The sequence below is a fragment of the Netta rufina genome, assembly GCF_964035555.1.
Source record: "Netta rufina genome assembly, chromosome: 2".
NCBI classification, from domain to species: Eukaryota; Metazoa; Chordata; class Aves; order Anseriformes; family Anatidae; genus Netta; species Netta rufina.
The window spans coordinates 109,620,641-109,644,881 of NC_140124.1; the positions used below are offsets into that span (position 1 = coordinate 109,620,641).

The 24,241-nt window shown below is 40.7% G+C and overlaps 1 protein-coding gene across 1 annotated transcript in view; it reads left to right on the plus strand.

The window, feature by feature from the left end:
* GREB1L (GREB1 like retinoic acid receptor coactivator) overlaps nucleotides 1-24,241 on the plus strand; it is a 125,961-nt gene that overhangs the window by 51,846 nt on the left and 49,874 nt on the right. The window contains exons 2-5 of the mRNA XM_084281816.1: nucleotides 305-408; nucleotides 14,615-14,774; nucleotides 14,995-15,192; nucleotides 23,518-23,694. Coding sequence (XP_084137942.1) covers nucleotides 14,618-14,774; nucleotides 14,995-15,192; nucleotides 23,518-23,694 — 532 coding nt within the window. The 5' untranslated portion in view covers nucleotides 305-408; nucleotides 14,615-14,617. The remainder of the gene's footprint in view (nucleotides 1-304; nucleotides 409-14,614; nucleotides 14,775-14,994; nucleotides 15,193-23,517; nucleotides 23,695-24,241) is intronic.

Genomic DNA, 24,241 nt, shown 5'->3' on the forward strand with positions numbered 1-24,241 from the left:
TGTACTTTCCTTCTGCTATAACACAGGGAAGAAGCAATGCAGCTTCAAACAAGTATTCATATAAATAAAAATATATTTTTATTGCAGTCAGCTCGCACACAGGAATTAAAATAGGAACTTCAGATAAATGCATTAGGAACCTGGATGATGTGACAACCCACCCACTCCATGGCCCTCCCTTCCCCACCCTAGTTCAGTTTTTGCCCCCAGCCCAGGTGTAGATCAGCAGGTTTTCTTGGCTCGTTTTAAATTTACGTTGGAACAACTCATTCTAATTATTTTTTTCTCCCTTCTTATTTTCCAGGTGGTCAGGAGCTACAAACAGCTTCGCAGCAAGGCTTCACAACCTCTTGGCTGCATCCTTTAATCATGACTACATTTCAGATAGGCTAAAAGGAATCTGAGAAGGTACTGTACTTGCCTTTCCTGGCAGAGAATATGTGGGGTGTTTGTTTATGTGCTGTGTTTAATGCTTTCAAATGCATCGACTACGTTTTAAGAATGGTGTGGCCTGTAAATAACAATTTTATTTTGCTTTGATCGTGTACAGACTTTAAGTTCTTCAAAGAAGGCTGATCTGTGCTTCAATTTTTTCTTATATATCCACAGTGAGCTCAACTTTGTTATTTAATGGCAGTTCTTTTGAAGCTGCAATGATTTTCTTCTGGTATTTTACTTAGAGGCACTGCAAATACCTAAGCTGCTCGCTAAATGTATGTGTTATGCACTTGGAGGGTGGCTGTTTGTTTGTTTGTCCTCTCAAAGGGTTGAAAACAAATGGGAAGAAGAATGCAGATCTTTGTGACGATCAGGCTAGATTTGTGCTTCCAACTGAGATTCCCACAAGCGCGTTTTCTGGCTTCTTAAAGGGGGAGGCTTGTCTCAGTCCACAATATTGGGCTTGCATACTTTCCCGTTGCATTTAAATAGCCGGTGTACCCAGAAGGCTGAAGATGCTTTATGACCTCTTGTATCCCTGGGGCAAGGGCAGCGTGGAGGCCCAGCGGAGCGAGGGGGTCATTGCCACCGCCCAGGCCCCGAGTGGCCCTCGCGGGGTCCCAAAACCTGGCTGCGGGAAGGTTTTTCCGTGGCAACATCTGGACGGTGGTAGAAGTCTGTCAGAGGAGGGGGGAAGCTCCAGCATTTTGCTTCCCCAGGTGCCAGGAGGAAGCAGCCTTCGCCCCGTTGGTGGGGGGGAGGCAGATCCTGCGGCCCTGAAGTTAGGCCTAAACAATTGCGGAGGTCAAAGGACAGCCGAGCGCGGTCAATGAGACACCCTGGGGTGTATTTTGTTACTTAGTAAAAGGAGCAGCATCCTAAAACCTTAAAGGATTCTCTTGAAAATCTGTGTTGTGAAAAGGTTTTATGAGTCTGATGGCAAAAAGTGCTGATTTAGCTAAGGAATGCTTTCTTTTGTCTAAATGAAAGGCTAATCCTTACCAAATGTTGGCAGCTATTCTAGTGCGGTCAATGCAGGTCTGAAAGGACAGTTAGAGTAGAAGTGTACTTCGCTGTCCCAAATGTTTATCATTTTAAAGGTCCTGTAACTGAAAAGATGGCTGAACTTTCACCTTTTGATCCTAAAATTTGATCGAAAAGTAAAAAGTAAGCCCCAGCACTTAGAAATTAAAAGGCTTTGCTCCTTAGGGAGCTGCGCCAGGCGTCACCCTGTATCTCCCCAGAGATTTGCTTTAGACCATCAGGGTTCAGCCTAGTTTAAATTATAACTTTTTGATCTGATAACACGTATTAATTGGTTGAAAATATATTTTTGGCTGGTCTTGAGCAATATTTGCTGCTTGTGTTGTAATGCTCACAAAAATGTTTAGTTTTTGAGTAATTAATTCCTATAATTTGTTCAGCACTATCTTCCTTTAAAGTGACAGATTATTAACACTTAACATTTGTCCTAGAAACAGATAAGAAATCAATGTCAGAGCCAAGACCTTGTAAATAACGAGAAAGGAAATGTAATAATGGCTGTCTTCACAAGAAAGGTGGTGGGGGAAGGACGGTGCATGTGGCAGAAAAGGTTCAGTGCTTTTTGTTTTCCTTTGGAAAGGGGGGTGGCCGCAGGACACAACCCGGGGGCTCAGCCTCTTTGGCCCTACTGTCTTACACAAACAGTCATTGTCAAATTAGGAAGAAAAAGGTACGTGGGAGCCAGTGTTTTTATAGTAACAAGCGTGGTGGTTCATTGCAAACTTTAAAAAAAAAAAAGTGCCATAAGAAGAGTGAAGAAGAAATTGCCTAATTTTCAAAGGGGGGGAGGGGAAACAACGAGCAAAGAACTTGACAAACATTTCTTTTCTTTTCTTTTTGGAAAGAAACTTGCTTGCAAGTGATGGCTCTCCAAAGAGCTTAATTTTTAAACTCTTTTAAAGTGCTATCTACAGATGCTTAGCATTGATTTATGTCAAGGTTAAGGCACCTTTAAACAAATAAAGTTGTGAATGGATAAACCGACTAAAATACAAATCGCCTATTAAACACAGATGATATTTGTAGAGCGTTCAAGTTGCCACAAAACCGACACATGTCTTGAAATTCTCCTGATAACCCCTTCTAAACTCATCAGGAAATGATAGCATGTGTGTTTGAGGGGTACACAAGGGAGCGGACTGATAGGATAGAGATGGAAGGTCAGGCCTTAACTTTGACTTTCTAGGCTTCAGCTTAATTCTTTTGCAAGAAGGCAATAGCAGATGAAGAAAGAATTAAGGTGATTTATTTATCTATGAGATTGGGCTGGCTTCTGCCATAGGAACTCAGTAAGATGGCTGTTTACAGCTTTATCCCTGTAAATACGAATATCCTATTTTAAATTCATATCCATATGGAATTAAGGGGTATATAAAATGAGCTATGCAATTAAACCACTTAGAAAAATATGTATTTGAACTGGAATATTTAATGTTGTTTATGTTGTTTATATATTACTATTTAGTTTATTAATAGCAGATTATTTATAATAAGTATTTTAATTTTATTTATTTTGTTTGAGTAATTTAATTACGCGAAACACGTGAAATGGAATTATATGTATTATTAAGATTTTCTTCTCATCTGCTGGAGAAAATTGTTCTGGATCTATGAAATGTTTATCAGTGTTGGTTTTTTTCCCCGAGTGGATTTTAGCCCGCAGTGAGGATATTGCACGTAATGTTTTTCTGTGACTGCTGCCACAGCAGAACATAAATACTAGGAGAGCTATTTTCTTCATGCTGAATGTCAGTATTCACTGGAAGTTTTCTATGAGTGCTTTCAAGAGCGCATAGAAGCAGTGAATTTTTTGTATTACTGACTCACTAAACCATAATAGCAGCTTTCGGAATCAAAATTGCCTCTGCTAGCATGTTTATGGTGCAGATAAATTAAGCCCAGTTTGTAAACATCCTTAAGACTTTTCCTTTTGGGAGAAAAACAAGTAGGGAAGCACATCCAGTGTCTCAAATAAATAATGTACCTCATTATCTTTTTTTCTTCTTCCAAGACATAAAGTCCCCATACACAACATGTCAGAGCAAGTAATGAATTGCATCTCAGAACAAATACAAGCATGAAATTTGTGAAATTTCCTTCTTCTATTAAGTGCTAACAATATGTAATTTTGAATTTTTGCATCTTTTAGGTAAAGGCCAAGGTTTTTCTTTGTCAGATCTAAATGGCATTACGTGAATACCCAGAAGTGGGTATTTTTCCCACAAATACCCATTGGGATTTCCAAGCATCTAGCTGAGAGTAGCTTGAATGGCAAAGTTTTTCTTTTTAGGTATATCCCCTAGATGTGATGTTCATGTTTTGTTCCGTTGATTGCCTGTTTGTGGAACATTTCATCGTAACGGAGAGCTTGGATGTTGCAGAAGGCCCAGCAGTGATGGGCATCTTTGATCTCAAACAGGGGCTGCCTCTGGTAATTTCAGAGATTCTTGACAGAGCTTTGTTTATTTTACAGAAGAATTTGTGGTATTCTGGGGAGGGGAGAAAGTAGTCAGCTTTGACACATGATAAACACATGTTGCAGGCAAGGAAAAGGAAGAACTCTGCAAAGCGCCCCACACTTTGAAGTTCATTTCCACGAAAATTCTGTGAGAAATTAATCGTGATTTATTTTATTTTTTTTTTTTCAATTGAAACTCTATGAGCAATATAAACAAGTCACAGCAGTGGCACCACAAAAAAAAAAAAAAAAGTCCATGCAATATTTAACTCAAGATTGTGGGTTTTAGCTGATTGCTGTAGTTTTGACCTATGCTTTCCTGTTTGTTTAGTGCTTTGCTTTCTGCATAGAAGTGGCCATGAAAGCAGCTTTATTTTTTGTCTCTGCAGCACTGACTAGAAGTGGCTGCAGGAGAATGCTATCAGCTATGCCTCTCCATCTGCAGACTGCATGGGAGTTTCAGAAACGGTTTGCTTGTTCCATTTTAAAATGGATTCAGAGATCAGATGAGCAGAAATATGATCGTTTTGACCTATTTGAAAACAATGTTTTTGGAAGAGTTGCACAGGAACGTGCTCCAAGTAGGCTCAACAGATATTCCGACCCAGGCTCTCTGCAAAAGAAGAGGGACTTGTTTCTGCCTTTGTTGGTTTGTTGCTTGGGACGATCACTTCCAAAGCTCACAAAAACACGAACTCTTTTTCAGACTCACCTTGTTTTCAGTCGGGGCTTTAGGGAGGAAAAGAGTCATTTTTTGAGAGAGGTGAGAAATGAGCAACCCACCCAGCCGCCTTTTATCCCAATGCTTTAGGCAGTTTGATTTCTCAAGACGTACTTTATTACTTCTTGATTTAATTTTATGTTTTAATCTAGAAATCTGTGTTATGGATTAATTTAATAACATTACGCGAGAGGGAGAGGAGCAAAACTTTGTGGTGCTTTTGGCAGGCATACGCATTTTGCAGATGAAGAAGTGGGAAAGGCAGCGTGTGAGGTTCTTGGCTGGCTCGCAGACATGCCCTGGCTGCAGAGCCCGTCTGTTTTTCGAGGTGGTAACCCCAGCAGGAGAGTGGCCCCGAAATGACTCCCAGGTTTGCATATTTGAGGAGTTGCCACGTGATGACTCCAGCTCTGGGGGTAAAAAAGGGTTGCTTACAGCAAAAGAAAGGACAGTTTACAAAGTTCTACTACAGAGCTTCATTTTCAGTCTTTTACAGCTGTCACAAACCAGAGCAGGCATCAGATAACATGAAGGTTGGAAAAACAAAGTACTCAGTAGATATTCCTGAAGAATTGGGTCATCTCTGTTTGGAAAGTTTAAAGAACCAATGTAATCTCTATTCCCACTATGCCTCAGAAAGAGGTTTGTAGTAGCGTCAGTTAGTACATGGTGTTGGAATTAAGAATTAGTGGAATAAGTAATAACTCTGCAAGATGCGAAGTAATTATTTTACGTTACTTGGAAGTAAAAAATTCTCTGTCTCCCTTATTTAAAAGTTAGCACGTGAGTGAAAACTGAAAAAAAAAGGGTGTTGGGAGAAAATGCTTTTACTGAAGCTGTAGCTGACTAGGTTGATTTTTAGTAAAGATTTTAATGCTTGTACTGTGTAATCGGATGTTGAGATACATCAGAAGGGATTATGTTTTAGCTTCTATTTTCTATATGTTTGTAGCAAATTTTTATGCTGCCTTTTTTTTTTTTTTTTTTTTAAAGGGGGTTATAAAAAAGATGGTGAGCAACTTTTGGCTCAGGCAGACAATGGCAGGACAGGGGGAATGGGTTTAAACTAAAAGAGGGGAGATTTAGGTTAGATGTTAGGAGGAAATTCTTCACAGAGGGTGGTGAGGCAGTGGCACAGGTTGCCCAGAGAAGTGGTGGCTGTTTAAAACTTAGATTTTTTTGCAGCATAGGAACCTAAGGACTTAAGTAATTTACATGCATAGTTTGTTAAACCACAGTGCAAAGTCCTACTCCATAGTCCTACTGAAAACAATAAAACAACACTAAGCATGTGAAGATGTACTTAAAAGATTGATGTCTTAGGGCAGACCATGAGAACTGGTGTGGAGAGGGTGTGCAGGGGAAAAAAAAAAAAAAAAGGTGATTTTTGTTAGTCCATTGGTGTTGAGTTGATCACAAACTTTACTGATAAGGCATTCAAGTGATGTTTGGGGTTGTAGGTGAAGTGCTCGGCTTCTACACACTCAGGCCACAGTAGCTAAATAGACCATCATGGCTTTAATTTTTACTAGCCTTGCAAGTTGAAACGGGTTCTCCATTTCATGTCACTATATGACTCCCTTGAAACACCGGGAGCTTTCTCTTTCACTTTCTCAGGATAGAAGCAGCCCCTCAGCGAAAAAAAAATAAATAATTCATGAAAGTAAACAATTTTAGAGATAGTTATCAACATTAAAATTGTTGACAGATACAGATTTGCATTTCTTTCTTAGTTGGGAAGATACAAGACTGTTCATCGAGTTTCAAAGTCACAGAAATTTTTAAAAATCCACTTTTAAAAAAAAAAGTGGTATTATTTGTGTTCCATTGAAGTAAACATACATCTGCTTTAAAACCACAGCTTTAAATTACTTAACTAATTACTGACTGAGTAGCTGCATTTTACCTTACACATTAATGTAAACAGTATAAACACATCTGTCTGTGTTTCTAATTAATTTGTTGTAATTAGAAGTCACTAAATAAGTTGGTTAGCTAGCAGCTTACAGTAAGATCTATGTATTACTGATAGAATATGTTTTGTCAGTGAATGCCTGTGTAGCTGTGCGTATGAAAACTATATATAAAATAACAACAACAACCAAATTTCAATGAAAATCTTTCGGGTTTGGAAACCGGTACACATCTGGGATCAGAAATACATTTCAGTTATTACATTAATTACTTAGGTACTACATTTTTTTTTATCTGCTATGGTGTTAGCAGTGGTAGCCAAAAGGATTCAAACCTGTAACTTTCCTAATCGTGCTAAGACACTAAGTTGTTGGGAGAGTAAATCCTAATCCATATCTACAGCTGCAAAATCAAAATTACTCAGCAAAAGTATGCACTGATCCTAGAGCTGAAACTAAACATCATGACTGATTTAGTTATATTGCACTGGCATTAATAACGTGGTTAATAGTCCTATTGATTTAGGGGGGGAGAGACCATAAGGGGTGAAAGCTATGTATGAGTGCACGGGCTTTAAGGAGGCAGGATGAGGTTTTCAAAAGCACTCCTTGGTGGTTTACTTGTGCTGCCTCTGCAGTCAGTGTACGAGCATCCAAGTGTGAGCACATGCTTCTCTGAAAGTGAGGAAGTCTTTTAACATTACCGAAAATTCAAAATGAAAAGCTAGATTTTTAGGGCAATAACATTTAAAAATTTTTTTTGAAGGCTTTCTGTTGAAAGAAAAGAGAAAATGTACTTCGTCTGCTGAAGGTAGAATTGTTCCTTTCCCTATGTGCATGGTGGAAGTAGCATAAAAGGATTTGTTCCAGCTTCCACAAACGAATTTGAAAAACCCTAGAAAACCTTCACAATAACTTCTTTGCTAATTTCATTTAAAGGACTCCAAAAAGCCTTGCAGGCAGAATGGGTAAAATCAACATAATTAACTTTTGAAAGCTGCTGTATCATGAAGGGCTTAGACCTCTTCACATAAGGTTCATGCTCTACTAGATCATCTCATTCACGGTTATATGCTACTGAACTTTACTTTTTTACTATGGGTAACTTGCATTTTATTAACTCTTCCACTCTTTTATAGCCCTTAGGGTCAAATTTGTTGCCATCTTCCTGCGCTTGTCCTGTATTGCAAAACTTTCCATGAAACACCAAAGGGATAAGACTCAAAAGAATCATTTTGAAAAACTGTAAGCACAAACTGCAGTTCATTTATGGTTTCTAATTAGTTAGGGTTTCTCATTTCTCCTTTTTCCACGGTAGGAAGGCAGAGGAGGAGTTAACTGGGGAAATGTATTTGTGAAAGCTTTTGTTAGTTTGTTTGGGTTTTGTTGAGGGAGTTGTGAACAGCTGTGGGGATGAGAGTGTGAAAGAGACAGTAAATGTCCATGGGCACATGCAAGTGGCGACAGGACGTGCAGTGCTTATTTGGAGCCCAGCGTTTGCTTGCAGAAGGCATTCTTAGCACGTGAAGCCTAGCTGTGCATTTACAGCAGCTGTCTTAAGGGGTTCCTTGATTCAGAGCAGCCTGACAAATGGTATCAGTTGCAGTTTTGCCCCACTAATATTCCAGTCTATTCATAATACTTTGAGCATTTTATTTTATTTTTTTTTTTTGTATTCAGGTAGCTATATATTGCATTAAATGCTTCTAACATACTGTCATCTATTCACAGAGTGGCCCTCCATGATTTTTGTGTATTGTGCAGTCATTGTAGGTGAGCTCGCATACACTAAGTAGCGAGATCAAATGTTTTCTTCCATCTGTTTGTTGCATCTGTTTACTGAGGAGGTGGTATCACATGAAGCTTGGCGCATGCTTAACCCTTAAATCATCTCAGTCTTCACAAGAGGACTGTGTTCAGCATCCCCAGAGCACCGACTGGACCAATATTTCTCTTGTGGCACGTGAGTTCAGACTACCTGGGATGTGGCGTGTATTTTCTGAGTGGGAGCCATGGCCTGAAGAAAAGTAAAGCCAGCACAAGCTTTGTGTTGTTCAACTCACAAAGCTTCACCAGTGGGCATCTGGCAAATGATTTTCAGCTTTGTTTGGGGATAAGAAGGACTTGCTGCTGACAGTTCTACATAGTTTTATTCTGACCACACAAACTGAACTTTGAAACAGCACTTGAAAAAACTTCAGACTTGCAAAAGATTGCATCTACAGATCCTGAGAGGGTTTTATCAGAGCACGTGAAAGATGAAGGAAAACGCAGGATGTTAGGCAGTGAACATGAGTGCTGAACTCGTAACTTAACACTGCTGAGCTACGGTTTCGTAAAACTTGAGCTTAACTTTGGGAGACTTCTGTGACATAGCACCTCACAATATACTCTTAAGTTTGATTGCAGTTGTAAACTCCTCTCGAGTTTACAAGCAAACTCCTACTGCTTGGGAAATTGTACTGTTAAAAAGAACTAAGGAGACCTTCTGAGTTTCAAGTAGAAGAGATGAGGTTGAGTTTCAATTTCCATTTTTTTGGTTATTTTTCCTTTTTTTTATTTTTTTTTTTTTTATTTTTTGGCCACAGTGCTATATCAATGAATTTTTAAAAATGCAATTCAGACTTTATTTTTGCAGTATTTGAGGGTTGAAGTTGGTATCAGTATCCTGATCAGTTCAACTTACCCTGCTGAATTCAGGTGTGAATTTCACTTTTAGTATGTTTATTATTTCATGAGCAGTGCCTGAAGACTAGAGGGATAGTCTGGCATTAGAAGGGATGGAGTAACCAGGGTGTAGCAGCCTTTTTTTTTAGCACCACTTGTGATCTGCTTTCTGTTCTGTGTTGCGGTGTAGCCATTTATCTGCCTCTGGCCAAGGAATTGTCCAAATCCCAGGTAATCTGATGCAGCAATCCAAGTACAGATACTACAAATTAAGTAATAAGAGGAGGAACCTTGTCAGGAAAAAAAAAAATGTTCTTGGTCTTTCTTGTTCCTCACTCAGACATGGTAGTGACAGCATCAGGCTGAAAGACTAGATTTTAAGTGATAAAAGACATTTTATCATTTATCATTTATTCAAAATAAATGAAAAAATAAAAAGGAAAAGGAAACACCACTGTAAACAGTCAATACAAACTAATCAGTTTTTTTTCCTGGAAAGCTTTGTGAATTGGCTGTCGGTCACCACCTAAAACTGTAAACTCTTTTACAGTTGAGCTTGAATATCCCTAAGACAGACAAAAGCAGGGTGAGAATCTCAGGATCATGACAGGACTGTGGAGGGAGGGGGAAGGATCTTACAAAGGCTGTGGGATAAGGGGTCTGTTAATGAGAACACTTTGTCTTGCACTCTTGTATTGACCCTCCCATAAGTCTTTCCCCACTCAATGCTACAGTTAATGCTGGGTATATATTTCTGTCGTTGTTGCCTAATTTTAATTATGATATATGCTTGTTACTGTTGTTGGTTACTGCCATCCTTTCTGCTGTATGCATGTTCGTGATAGATCCTAATGATTCCCTAATGTAATAAATAAATAAATAAATAAATAAATAAATAAATGACTAAGAACATCAATAAGGACGATGCAAATAGTAGAAAATGCTAGATGTACCTGAAACAACCAGTTCCCAAACAATTTTACAGTATAAATAGATGCCTGGTCTCTCTTTGCCTAAGATGACCCTTTGAGATACAGAAGCTGTCCTGGGCCTGGCAGTGCCTTTGTCAAGGAACTTGCTTTCTTTTCCTTTGAAGAGAAACTTTTCTGTGGGGTTAGGCCAGATCAGAAGTCAGATTATGTGTTTTGGAGAATACAATTACATCATTAGGTTAAACACAAAGTAAGGACTTGATAGAGCCGACTTAATGGAGGGTGTTTGCATCAGATTCATCATTCGCTATCAGGTAATTGTGAAATTGCTTTAAGCCATAACAACAACACTCACCCCCTCCCTCATCCTCCAGTTCAGTTCCTCTCCTTTAAAGTTGCTGGGGTCATGACCCACCTGGAGGCCAAATATGTGGTATCTGGTGTACTGAATGATCTGATTATATTTTTACTAGCAAAGCCTTCAACTCAGTATGTAGATCTGCTCGGAAGAATTACTGGGTAACAGTCCACTTTCAGAAGGTAACATTTTCTTTTTTTTTTCCTTTTTTTTTTTTTTTTCTTTTTTCTTTTTTTGAGGGAGGGATATGCACAGGGCCACAGTCACCTATTTTTCTAACTAGAATGAGTTTTTAGTGTTTACAGTACTCAAATGCTGCCAGTCTGACGGAGCTGTAAAGGAGCTGGGCTCTGCTTCATCTTGAACATCCAGTGTCCTGTTTCTACACAGATCTCTTGACACCCAGGTGACTGTGTAAAACCAGATTATTTGCTTGAAATGACATGAATTCCTTGTAAATTCAGTGTCTGTGGTTGAAAGAGTCATTCAGATTTCCCTGCGTACTTCACAGCACAGTTAAGTGATGCAGAGCTAAAATCCATCATTGACATTTTTTGTCACCTTCCTTCCATTTCTGTCTGGATGGAAGCACCCGGCAGTCCTAGTTTTGCTTTCTGTAAATCGTATCCATATTTGATTTCTGATTAAAGCCCGCAGCATTAATACTTCTCCGCTTGCCTTCAGGTCAGAGGAATTTCAGGACTGCCTTGCTCACATCTCTTTGTAAGGACCCCAGTTCAGATGCTGTAAGGCAGCTCTCTAACTCCAGCAAATCTCTCTTAATCCTCCAGTTCAGTGCTGGGCCACTGCAAAGAAGGCGTGAAGTGGGCTTAGTAAATCTGCTTTGAAGAAGCACAGCAGCAGTGGGGACGCTCGGGATGTGCTGGGTAGGGACTCATGGTGGTTTAGTGTCAGGACCTCTGCAGAGAAGTTCCTGCAGAGTGATAGAGCTGGGAAGTGCAAATCATCTGAACCTAAGGAAATTCTCCTCCATCTCATGTTTTGCCTCAGATTTCGGTTTGAAATTGTTCCATTTTAATCGTGCCTTTCAGTCTCTCTGTAGTAGGTTTTAAGGACATCAATAAAAATTGCCTGACTGGAGTTGCAGGGGTGGTGGGGTAGGGGGGATGACTGAACCTTCTTCCTTTTCTGGGGGGAGAAGGAGAAAGAGCAGCAGCAAATTTTACTACACATATATATTTTACATAACAGGATGCAGGACGGTGGGTGTCAGATTGGGCACTAATCTACTGGTGTCGACAGAAGAAAAATAGATGTATGAGATTAGGGAGGAGTTCCTTAATCATGTCCAGTTGTGTTAAATCATTAATTTTGGCCACATTTTAATGGAAGGACAACAGGTTTTCATGTTATCATTTTATGTTTTCATAACAGAAACGTTTTTTCCTCTATGTTTCCCTTCAACCCCCACCACTTTGTTTTCCCCTCAACTCTCTGCAGCACCCTCAGAGCCCCTCCACACAGACCCATTTCTAGAGTGTCTGCGGTGTGCTCGCTACCGTGCTTCCTAATTACACCAGGGTAGATTTAGGGTAGATTCAAAAGCAGAAACATGAAGGTCTTAAATCGGTGCCTGTGGCTTTTGGGCAGGCTGGGTCAGGAGGCTGGCCCCGGAGAGCTGCTTTCTGTCACAGGGAGGGTCTCTTCAGCCCCTCCTCTCCCCACAGCTCCCTTGAACTCCACATGAGGCCCAGCTGTCCTAATGGCCTCGGGCGGTGTTAGGGCATCAGCTGCCCAGCTCTGGCTCTCTGGATTTGGTCTCCATGGGCCCTAGCTTCCCCTGCCACAGCTGAGAGGCTGCTGTGCTGCTGCCACTCCTCGCCGTGCCACTCGCCCTCACGGTACCTCTGCCTGCGCCCTCTTGCCCTCATGCACCCGAGACAGGCCTTCCTCCCGCCCCATTTCCAAGCCGTGAAGAGACCCATTCCTAATTCTTCCTTCACTTGGCATTTCCAATGTCCTTGTACCCTTGTTTTCTTTTCTCTCGGCAAGCAAGAAACGTCCTAACGCACTGTCTCGCATCAGTCCATGACAGTCGCCCTCCACAGGCAGGCCTCTCTGGGTAGACTCCATGAAGGCAAATAAAACAGCCCTGCCTAGCCAACACCTCAGCCTTTTTGCAAACTGTATTTAATTAATACTATCCCACCAAAATTAAAATAATTGGCATAACTATATATATCGCATAGATTATAGAAAATGCAGAGTATGAAGAGACTTCAGGTAGATGATGCTCTGACATTTTAACTGAAGACTTTTATTTTGGATGCACTCCTGAAATCCAAATGAATTATGTGTTTGTCAAGATTTCACTGACATCTGTGGAAATATCATCACTGGCTTCAGTAAAACCAGGATTTCAGTCAGGTAGTTGTTCTCCACCTATTTGTTCAAAGACACCTGACAAGACTCGTACTGCAACCCTAATCCTGCTTCAGCATAACTTTTTTTCCTCATTTGCTTCACAGTTCTGTGTTTATACACGTCCCCTGCCTTATTCAAATGTAATGAAAACTTAAAGAAAAAAAATATCTGTTTGTCTTAAATACATTACTGCTGAAATACCTGAATGCATTATATTAAGAAATTGTGTATATATTCATGTTGTCTCCAGTTTGGGTGGAGAAATGCTGTTGCTCCCAGATTTGTTAGAATCAGGGCTAAGTCAGAGCTGTGGATTTTTTTTTGCCCAAAGCTGTACAAAGTCTTTGGCTGAACAGGGAACGGAGCCTCTCTCCAACCTTTGAGGTGAGCAGTTAGATAAGCTTCATGCTTAAGTATTTCAGGAGGGTACAAATAGGTAGCTCTTGGATATTTGTCTATACCAGGAGCTCCCAAACACTGTGGTAAGCAGCTGTCATCATCACTGCCCTTTTACAGGTGGCACTGAAGACCTTGAGCATCCCAGCAATCAACCATGAACAGAATTGTAGATTTTCTAAATGCCAACTTATCTTCTTGGCCAAGGTCTCTTCCTGGTCACAGGGCTAGGTGACATCTAGTGAAGGAAAGTCCAAAGATAACATTATAAGGTTTTGTACTTTTCTATCTATTGATTTAACGGGGGAAAAGTTACCTCTGTTGAAATAAAATGATCTGAAAATGCAGTCGTGTATTGTGAATATTGGAAAATGTTAGATCATCGTTTCTTTGGAGTAAATGTCATATGGTATAATGACCCAGCGAAGTGGAAAATTTCATGTTTCATTGAGTCTCGCAGCTCATTGTAAAACCTTCCATGGCCATCCTGTTACTAAATGTTTACATTTGAGAGTCTGTATCCTAATGCTGAAAGCACAAATATAACAGGCTGTGGGGTGTATAATGTCACCCAAGAAGTGGTGATCTAAAGGTCTGTTTGTGCTTGAGTATGTCATGAAGTTCATAAATTCATCATTGATATAAACATGAATGTTAACTGTCAAAATAGATATTTTAATGATCGTTATCACAATACTAGTGTAAAGAGCAATTTAAAATAAAACCATGTCACAGCATTTGCTGAAGACCCTGAAGAGACAGAGGACTGACCTTCTATGTAATTCCAGTTAATATTAGCAAGAGAAACAATTCAGGTTATTGGACGTCTATATAGGAGTTCTCTGTAAATGATGGCATAACCATGAGTTAAATCACGTAGACGTAGGTAGACAACTAGTGATAAAGCCAAACTTGACGTTTTTAATGTTCAGTTCTGTAGTCTGCTCTGAAAATGAGCATTAATAATAACGATTTTATCTATCCCCCATTAAATTCTACATGAGAGGGGTTCTTGAGATTGCTGAGAGGAAATACATGCAGCAGATACAAAGCAGCTGGTTGAGATGTGCTAAAAGCTGTTATTGAAACGAGAGGATGTCTCTCTGTCCACCAGATTTGGAGAGAAATGTGAACATGTAGTACTAGTTAGAGGTGTTATTTTCACAGCATGCATTATTGCTAACTTCATGTCTCAGCTAATGCCTGTCATGATGGACTTAAAAAGACCTCGCTGATCATTTATAAATGGTCTGTGTATGCACTTTCCCATGCACTTATCGACTGTTTTCTTTGCGTTTTTAGATCATGGGGAATTCATATGCGGGGCAACTAAAATCTGCCCGTTTTGAAGAAGCTCTTCATAACTCCATCGAAGCTTCTCTGAGATGTAGTAGCGTTGTCCCACGGCCGATCTTCTCACAGCTGTACTTGGATCCTGACCAGCCTCCTTTCTTGCCGGAAGGTAACCATGAAAGTATGGCACATTTCAATTGTTTTTCTGTGTGAGAAAAGGGTGGGATGTGTTTTATTAAAAACCAAAAAGCTGTGCTGCAGTTGATTGTGTAACACAAAATCTGAATTTGAGGCCTCATTGAGGAGAGAGAATGGTATACTGGTTATTTTAAAAGGAAATAGATGCACGTACTGATGGAGAAATTATTTTATATTTTATTCTTGCTCAGATGTGAAGCCAAAGGTGGAAGAGTTGGATAAAGAGTTAGTACATCGCTACTCGCAAAATGGAAACCTGGACTTTTCTGCCAACCAAACGGTTAATGAAATGGAAGATGAAGAGGAGGATGAAGACATGTCAGATTCAAGCAGTCCACCGATCCCATATTCACAAAAACCTGCCCCAGAAGGGTCTTGCACTACTGATGGTTAGTGTCCTTTCTTTTACCTGCGGGATCTCTACAACCAGTTCTTAGCATTATGTGTGGTCTCTAAACCTGGAAAGTCTTGAGCTAGGAAGTCTGGAAGCACTGTTCAGAGTCAAAGCCTTAAATCTGAGAAAACACAGAGTAAGAGGACTTTCTTCAGTACATAAAATGTAATGTATTACTTGAAAGCAGTGTCTGAAACTCACTGTGACACTTCATTAGTTTAGGAAAGCCCCTTATTTTCTTTGGTCAGCATTGGTTCACTGTCCTCAAAGAAGTTACTTAAGTCAGCATCAGCATAACTGGTTCTCAGTCTATCCCAAAATTCTTGACAGAGTGCTTATTCACTGAAGTGTCTCAGAAACATAGACAAAGCTGGATTTTCTTGCTTCCGTGGGGAGCAGGAAGAGTTTGGAGGGAAAAATTGGGGAGGAGACTTGGTGTTCCTTCTGCTACCAGGGTGATAAGAGGGATGGTAGTGGAAGCTTGTCTGTTTTCTCTTCTCTATCTGCTTACTGGCCATTGATTGTTTACCCTGAGCTGTCCTGATTATTGTTCAAGGTGATGAAAATTCCTGATGATACTGTTTTTGTTTTCTTTTAAATGTGTGAAAGGGCCACGTCATTATGAATATACCTAATGGACCAAGTAAACTTTATCTGAGTGGTTCATTTTATCCCCTAATAGTGAATTCTGAAGAAATTGTGTGTTCTGAACATTTAACTTCCTTACAGAGGATCTACTGATACTTATTCTTAAAAATATAGTCCCCCCCCCCCCTTTCAAAACAAACAACCCTTCTCGCCAGGAACTATGGGCTTCCTTGTGTAGGAGTCATTAAAAAATTGCAGTTTGTAGAATGATTTTTTACTTTACTGCAGTGTATGGTTATATGCAGCGATATACTCGTGATTGGTAATCCTTTGACCTTTTGGGGAGTGATAGTTGGCAAATGTTGACTTTTTTTTATTTTATTTTATCCTTTCTGAATGTAGTTCACAGCAGCATGTTTGCCCTCCATAACGATGTAACATAACAGAGTACCTTCAGTTCCCTGTAAAAGAAAGAATAGAAAGACTGACTGCTAAGGGAAGCTGGGGAATATTGCTGGGGGAGTTTATTATTCAGCTGTGATGCTGGTGACTGCAAAAAGCAGTGTTTGCTATACTTTGGAGGCTTCTAAATTGGTTGGAGCAGAGAAGGGGAAAGTGTGAGTGTATTATAAACAGTGGTATAAAACCAGGACAAGAGCTGAGATGCTGTGCAAATGGATTAAAGATTAAATACTACAGAGGTGCCTTTGCTGCCTCTGCCCAGGTTTGCTCTGCAAGGCAATCTGGCTGACATGCTGCTGGCTGTCAAGTGCCTGCTGTCAGGTGGGGCTGCATACTGCTTGTCACAAGGTTAAGCCCAGTTATGCTGCACACACACAGCACATGTAACTATATGCTCATGTGTACACACAATATTACACTCTCTGGTATGTCCTGGAAAAAGATGACCTTACACGGGCAGTTCTGTGGTTTGATTTTCATGTAGAAGTCTTAGGATCAGAGTAGGTTAGGAGAAAGTTACTTCATCTTCCAAACTTTAGGGTTGTTCTTTACTCTTTGTCAACTTTACCATTCTAACTTCACAAAATTTATCCCTCTCTAGCATTTTCCTTGAGGAGCTGATGTAAGAGAACAGTATTTTTGTGTCCGGAAAGGAAAATACGTCGTTAAAAATATTGCTGATGATCTGTTAGAACAGTTCTACTCCTGTTTAAAACACCCAGGTTCCAAAACATTCGCTCTGCAAACCGTATCTCAGCAAGATATTAATCTGATAGCTCATCTTTCTTCTCATGAATATGCCCTGCCAGAGACGTAAGATACAATTGCTGCCGTTGTTTACATTCCTTATCTTAGTTATTTAATTACAAAGATAAATAACATTAGGAAAATGGTAAAGAACACTGTTAGACTAATTGAAGTCCCTGTAACTGGTGGGATGCTTTAAGCTGAGCATGCGTTTCATTGCTTATCCAAGAGCAAAATCTTGGTGCTCGAATCTGCAGTTCAGAGCTCCTCTTGCTGTAAAACCCGTCTCCCACATTTTAGCACGGGGGGGGGGGGGGGGGGAAATCTTTCTCCCTTTTAAGGAATTTGTGCTGTTTGCTTGTCCTGAACTCGGGATTTATGCCATAATCGTTATATTATTCTCTGTGATGACCTGCTCTCTTGCTCAGATGGCTGAGTTGTCAGTCACATGGGTGCAGAAAGCTCTCGTTGCCCTTTTTTTCATCAGTAAAAAACGAGTGCTTCACAAGTAAGTGACAGTTTGTTGGGTGTTCCTTCTGAGCTGGCCATAATATTACATCCCTTAACTTTCCTGGCCATAATATTACATCCCTTAACTTTCCTGCTAGCCCTTGGAAAGAGCAATTGCGTTTGTCATTGATCCTTACTATTAGCAATCAAAGTAAGGGCTTTGCAATCAAGAAAAATAGCATTTGGGGGGCTCACATCTTTTCAGGGCCTTTTTTTCTGCTCAGCGTGATTTTTTGTAACTAACCTTTTTCTTCCGTGAAAACAAGGCTTCAAGAAAAATACTTTTCGTACAGGTACCTCAAATATGCAACGAAATAATACAAGAAAGTGTCCTTAACCGCTTGTTTGCTGTAGTTTTACAACAGCCCGTTTCTAATTTGTGGAATAGCATTTTTATGCAGGCTGTGGGAAGCACAATAGTAGCACCTTTCTTTTGTTCTTAAACCCTCAGTTTACCTGCTGCTTAAAGAAGGGCCGAGGTGGTTTCAGAGGCAATTAGGTAAGCAGGTACTTAACACCTGATCAGTTACTGTGAAGTTACAATAGCAAGTGACAGTGACCAGTCATTCATATGCAATTCTTGGAAGCTAATTCTTTATGCAAAATACCCCATTTATTGCAGTACAGCAAGGGGCTGGTATCCCACACTGGAACCGCTTCTTGCCATTGGTCCCTAAAGGAAAGACATATTAAAAACTTCAATTTTAAGAAGATTCCAGGACCGCTGGGTGTGAACAGTTGTGGGGATACCTTTTTATTTTCACAAAGATGCGTTAACCTAAATGAGGTAATGCCAGAGAATGCAAATGTGCTTCTCAGAAGCAAAAACTAATGACTTTGCTTTCAAAGAAATGCAGATAACGTCTGTGAAAGCCATTCATTATTCTTTTTTTCTTTTTTTTTTGTGACTGCTCTTGGTATTTGCAAATCTCTAATTGGAATATAAATGCCTGTTCCTTATTTAAAACAAAGCTGAAATCCTGTGGGAAGATGATATTTAAATGGCACGGCTCGGCTGTGTGCTTTTCCTTTTTATGGGTTTTATACTTTTTATATGTTGATAAACAACTTCATACAGAGAAGCTGATTTATTTCAGTGGCTCAGAGGTTTTCTCCTCGTCTTGCTCAGACGTCCATAAAAGGTCCATAAGCCGGTGGGACTCTGGAGTGCCATTCTTTTTTTCTTAAGAGTGCTATGTGTTAGGGCTGCTTGGCATGGAAATTTAGGTGCTAACTCGATCATAAATGAAAAGCTATGAAATGTAAATAGATTTTGCATTGTCGAAACCCTCAACGTGGGCAGCACAAGTTGTACTTGTACAGAGAGATCCTGGTTTCTCCTTACTAATGTGGAAGTGCTTATTTGTAGCAGATAATTATATTGCAATGCAAAATCATGCAAAACAGAGAGGGGAGAAGGTTGGGGTCTCTGTGTTGCTTGCTGGCTAGAAAAATGCAATTTTATAGCTAGATTGCAGCAGAGAAAGTGGTTAATCCCTCGTTTCTTTCCCTGCAGTCAATTACTGGCTTCCAAATAAATGTTTCTGGTGTGGAATTTTCTCATTTAGTTTAAAAAAGCAGCAGGAATTCAACCAGAAGAGTGATTTGCAGTCCCGAAAGCCAAGGGAAGGAACGGATGACTGCCTCTTGAGAGCGTCCCATCCGCGTTTCTCCGAAGGAAGATTCGAGATTTTCACTGCTCAGTGGCAGATTTGCATTCTCCAAGCATCTCCTGCTCTAAGTGAGCACCTGGCCAAACTCCCCAGCCTCCCCTTGCTGGTGCTGTGGCTGCTGGTGAGCAAACAGGAGCCTGAAGGCTCCGAGGTTCTGCCTGTGCTGCCCCCTGTTGCAGCTCGTCCATCAGCAGGGCTTGTCCCTGGCAGGAGGGGAGCCGGGGGAAGTGGCTTTCTGCCACTTTTGGCAGACCCTAATATCAGCAAGGCTTGTAAAGCTCAGGAGCTGACAGCCGTGCCCCCAAACTGGTGTCCCCCAGGGCAGAGAAGTAATTACAGAGAAGTAATAATGAATTACATGCATCACAGAGGCATGTGCTGGCCAGCCAGGCTGCACGTACATCCCTGTGATGAAGAGAAGTCGCCAGCCAAAGCGGAGGAAGATGCAGGAGGAGATTGTGCAAGGAGGAAGAAGAGGGGCATGGAAGGGATCTGAGAGACCCTACTTTGGGTGGAGTAAGAGATGACGGATACAGAGGGGATCTTAGGTATTATTTGTAGCTTATATGGGATGCAGCGTTCCTACAGTACAGTCCTACAGAGCCTAAATGGTGAGAAATATTAAATGTGTTCACAACAAGTCTGAGGGAAGAGGCTGCTGTTGCCTGGGATATCAGACTGTGACACATAGGTTTGCTTCAGTAGGTACTGCCAGGAGGTTAGAGTAATGCTCATCAACTTGTTGAGGTGCTGTGATGTTGTGGGGTGTTTCTGAGGGTTTTCCTCATCCTTATCCACTGCGGACTCGCACAAAATGGTGATGTGCAGCAGCTCAAATAGTAGATGGAGTTGCTTTGCTCCTTGCCTGGATTTTGCTTTGTCCCAGATCCTGTGGGGTGCTGGAGCATTGCTTCACCTCACTGGGACACCAAAACCTTTGAGCATCCAAAGACGCTCCAAGTTTCTCATATGATATGGTTTGGGCTGGAAGGGACCTCAGAGATCCCCCAGTTCCAGCCCCTGCCATGGGCAGGGACACCTCCCACCAGCCCAGGCTGCCCAAAGCCCCATCCAGCCTGGCCTTGAGCACCTCCAGGGATGGGGCACCCACAGCTTCTCTGGGCAGCCTGTGCCAGGGCCTCACCACCCTCTGAGTGAAGAATTTCTTCCTAATGACCAATCTAAATCTACTGTTTTTTAGTTTAAGACTGTTACCCCTTGCCCAATTGCTGTATGCAGCTCTCTGGATATCAGTTGTGTACTCTTTTTGGAAAGCAAGTCCATACTGAGATGTTAACAACGTTGATAATCAAATTCCTGCTTTCTTTGGTGTCCAAGTATTGCTAACAGTTCATTCAAAAGCCTCTTTCTTGTCAATGTTTGTGCTTCTGGGCATTTCTTGAGAATTTTTTGGGATAGAGACAAGGCTAAAGAACAATTGTTTAGAGAGACAGGTTTAAGTCTGTCTTGAAATCTTATCACACTTGCTGTTTCATAATCCTTATCTACAGATTTCCTGTTTGCCCACATTGTCAGCGGCGGGTAATTTTTCTATTTTAAATCTAGATACACTGCGGTATTTTTCAAGTCTGTCAGATACTCAGATTCTACTGAATGCCCAAAATACTTGAGGCCTGTTTTGAAAATGTAGGACATCATATCCAAATGGCATAAGCATTTGAATAAGCAGCTTAGTATTTTGAATCAAAGGGAGTTTTGCTCACATATTTATCTCAACTTTTTAAGATATAAATTCCAGTGAAAAGTCTAGTTAATACCTAACTTGGCAGCCCCCCATTTGATTAGGATTGATACGTTTTTAAGGAATACACCTTAAAAAGAGTTTAACGTAATCCAATTGCATCTCATCAGGAAAGAAGTTTTGCTCTAAGTAGGCAGTTTTAATGCTTTTTCCCCTAAAACCTTGCTTCCTTCTCATTGGTAAGCAATCATTACAATTCATCGATTTGTAAACAAATAAAAACTTCAGGCCCTTCATTTTAATTCCTTGGCTGGGAGAAGGAATGTGGGAGGGCAAATCTGGGCTTGCTCTCAGCCTGAATGAGCTGCTGCTCCAGCTGAGCTAACTGAGCGGCTGAAGGGAACCTCGAGCCACCAACTGGTTCAGCCCTTCGTGGGTGTGTGGGCACAAGACCCAACACGCGTGGTGCCGTGTCCTCAGCAAGCTGCTGCTTGCCAGGAGGTTTATGAGAGCTGACTGGGTGCCTTCCACTTTGCACATCATCCTTGCCTGGTAAAGTTTGGAGATTTAAAATAAATAAATAAATAAAAATAAACATTAGCTTTCATTGTCTTTGCTGAGGTTTTAAATCAAGTGTTTCAGTGCAGTACATGAGAGTGCAGACTCGTATTAATGCTGGCTGAGGTGCCTCTGGGTTAAGCTACGATCACGTTGTGTTTCTAGATGCTCTCAGTCAGTGCCTTTGGTATTTATTTACAGTTTCTGTACCAGCTGTGGGCTGCTCGAATAATATTTTAAATTAACTGCAATGAACACACATTAATAGCTTAAGTCTTAATAGATACTACAGGAATTTCAGGTTTAATTTTGATGTGTTTTTAACAACCATGTTTCAACAGGATACGTCATGGTGATACTTTATTTTGAAATACTGGTTCATGCTGGTGCATGCATGTGTTGTCTGTGTTGCGGTATTTTTGTACTTGTAGCTAATGAGAGATGGTCAGAGGATGACTGTGTGATACCTTTAGACTCTGTATTTATCCCAACATAGTTTTTTTTTCCATCAGCTACTGCTGGGAGAGGTGTGAGGCCAGGCTGTAGCACTGGTTTTGAGCTGGAGAAGTGGGAACTGGATGGGAACACACCATAGAGTCTGGTTCCTAATAAAACTTGGTGGTGCTTTCACTGCCTTCTGCCTAAGGGAAATCAGAAAGCCCCCTGCGATCATGTCCTTTCCTGGAGAGGAAACCAGATGACTGCTGCTTTCTCTGACACTTGTCACTTCCTAATTTGAAAGTAGATCTTGCTCAAGAAAAGGAATATGATGGAGCTGAACAAAAAACTGATGGGAGATTGTGATCCAGTGCTGAAGTTAATGAAAGGCTTTAAATGTTGTTGTTCATGTACTTAAGCAAAAAAACAAACAAACAAACAAAAAAAACTTTGGAGTTGGCTGGAGTTGGCAAAATATTGATACATGTCAGCCTCCCAAGGTCCCCAAATTACTCAGGGGTTTGAAAACCCCAAAGCTATCTCATCTCTCATCCAGCCTTTAGAAAACCCCTAATGTGGCTGCTTGGAGGGTGGCTACCAAACTCACCATGAGTCCCGAGCTCTGGGCTGCCCAGTCCTGCTTCTTCGTGTGTCCCAACCTGCCAACTATTCGCTGCAGGACGTGGAGCAGAGGAAGCCCACTCTGCTCCTCGGTTGTGCCCACATCCCTGGTCTTACCCTGGTGTTAACCAGCAGTCCAACAGCCAACGTGTTCTCATTTTCTTTGCGTATGTGTGCGCAGGGAAAAAGTAAGTGGAGGCTAGAAGCCTTGCTGCGTGTTGGGACTTCAAGAAACTCAACTGGAGATTTATAGAAAACGTGCTGTACATCTCAAAATGCATGTCCAGAGATGGCTGAGCGAGCTTCCGACAAAAAAGAAGCAGGAAGAAATGCTCAATGCCTTCTGGAAGACCTGTGCCTGAGCTGACAGGAGCAGTAAATAGTTGCAGAGCAGGTTGAAAAGAGCAACCTCTTATTGAAGTGGTGAATTACTTCATCTCCTGCTTAATCTAGAGACAGCTTAGAAATTATATTTGATAATATTTTTCCTTTACTGGTCACTACCAAACTTCAGGCACCAATCTTTATCATACTTTTGTACTACTGATATTTATGTACCAGTGGCAGCCTGTTGTAAGCAACAAAACTGAAACTGCTATTTCTGAATTTAGAGTGAAAACTAAAATTCAGCAAAGAAAAAAAAAACATTTGGATGTTTTAAGAGCTGTTTTCTGTTTTAAAATCTTGAGTTTTCCTTCTTATTCTCAGTGTTTGTGAAAAATCAACAGTTTCAGAGCCATTTGATGTCTTATCTTTAGAGACATCTCTGTTCTCTGCCTGTGTATGTTCAGGATCTCTTTAAAAAAATATATATCTTTTGTCCCTGAAACCCTAAGCTGGTGGATTTGATAAGATGCTTTCTCAGTTTTCTCAATTTCCCTTGAAAAAGGTAATTAAAAAAAAAATAAATAAATTACTGCATCAAGCTGTAAAGCTCCATTTGCCTATGGAACTGATAAAAGAAGAAATTTAAACATCATCTTTTGAAGATTTATCTTTTTTTTTTGGTCTTTTCCCCCAGGTTTTTGTCAAGCAGGCAAGGATTTACGGTTAGTATCTCTGTGCATGGAGCAAATTGATATCCCAGCAGGCTTCCTGTTAGTGGGAGCCAAGTCTCCAAACCTTCCTGAGCACATTCTCGTCTGCGCTGTCGACAAGCGGTTTTTGCCAGATGATCATGGAAAAAATGCACTTTTAGGTAAGAGGTTTTCTTTCTTCGTGCCGTAATAATTCAGAGAAACTGGTCGGTTCAAAATTGACTAAAATCATTTCAGCTAATGACTTTCTATTAGAAATATGTTGAGGAGAGGCTTGTTTTTATTAAATTAAACCCACAGCTGAGCCTTCCCCTGAAAAGCCCATTTTAAAACAAGTTCCTGATTCCACAGTTAACCACAGTCAAAGCTGGGTGATTTCTGTGTGGGCTGAAGACAATTGCAGCCCTGGCATTTTAAATGTGAACTATCCGGATACTCTTTATCTCTACTGATGCTTACAACATTAAGAAGAAATATGTTCATGCAACTGTAGAAGATGAGCTATTTGCTGTGGATTAAGGGACAGATTTTGCCCTTGGCTCCACCAGGAACGTTGTTTTCAACAGGAGCTCTGAGGGTAATTTGACTCTCGAATACATAGATTGTAAAAAACACCACTTATATCACAGCTGGGTATGTTTATGAGCTTTTAAAATTGTAATACACGAATGTTTCTTGATCGTTGAAGACAGGCACGTAAACACCTAG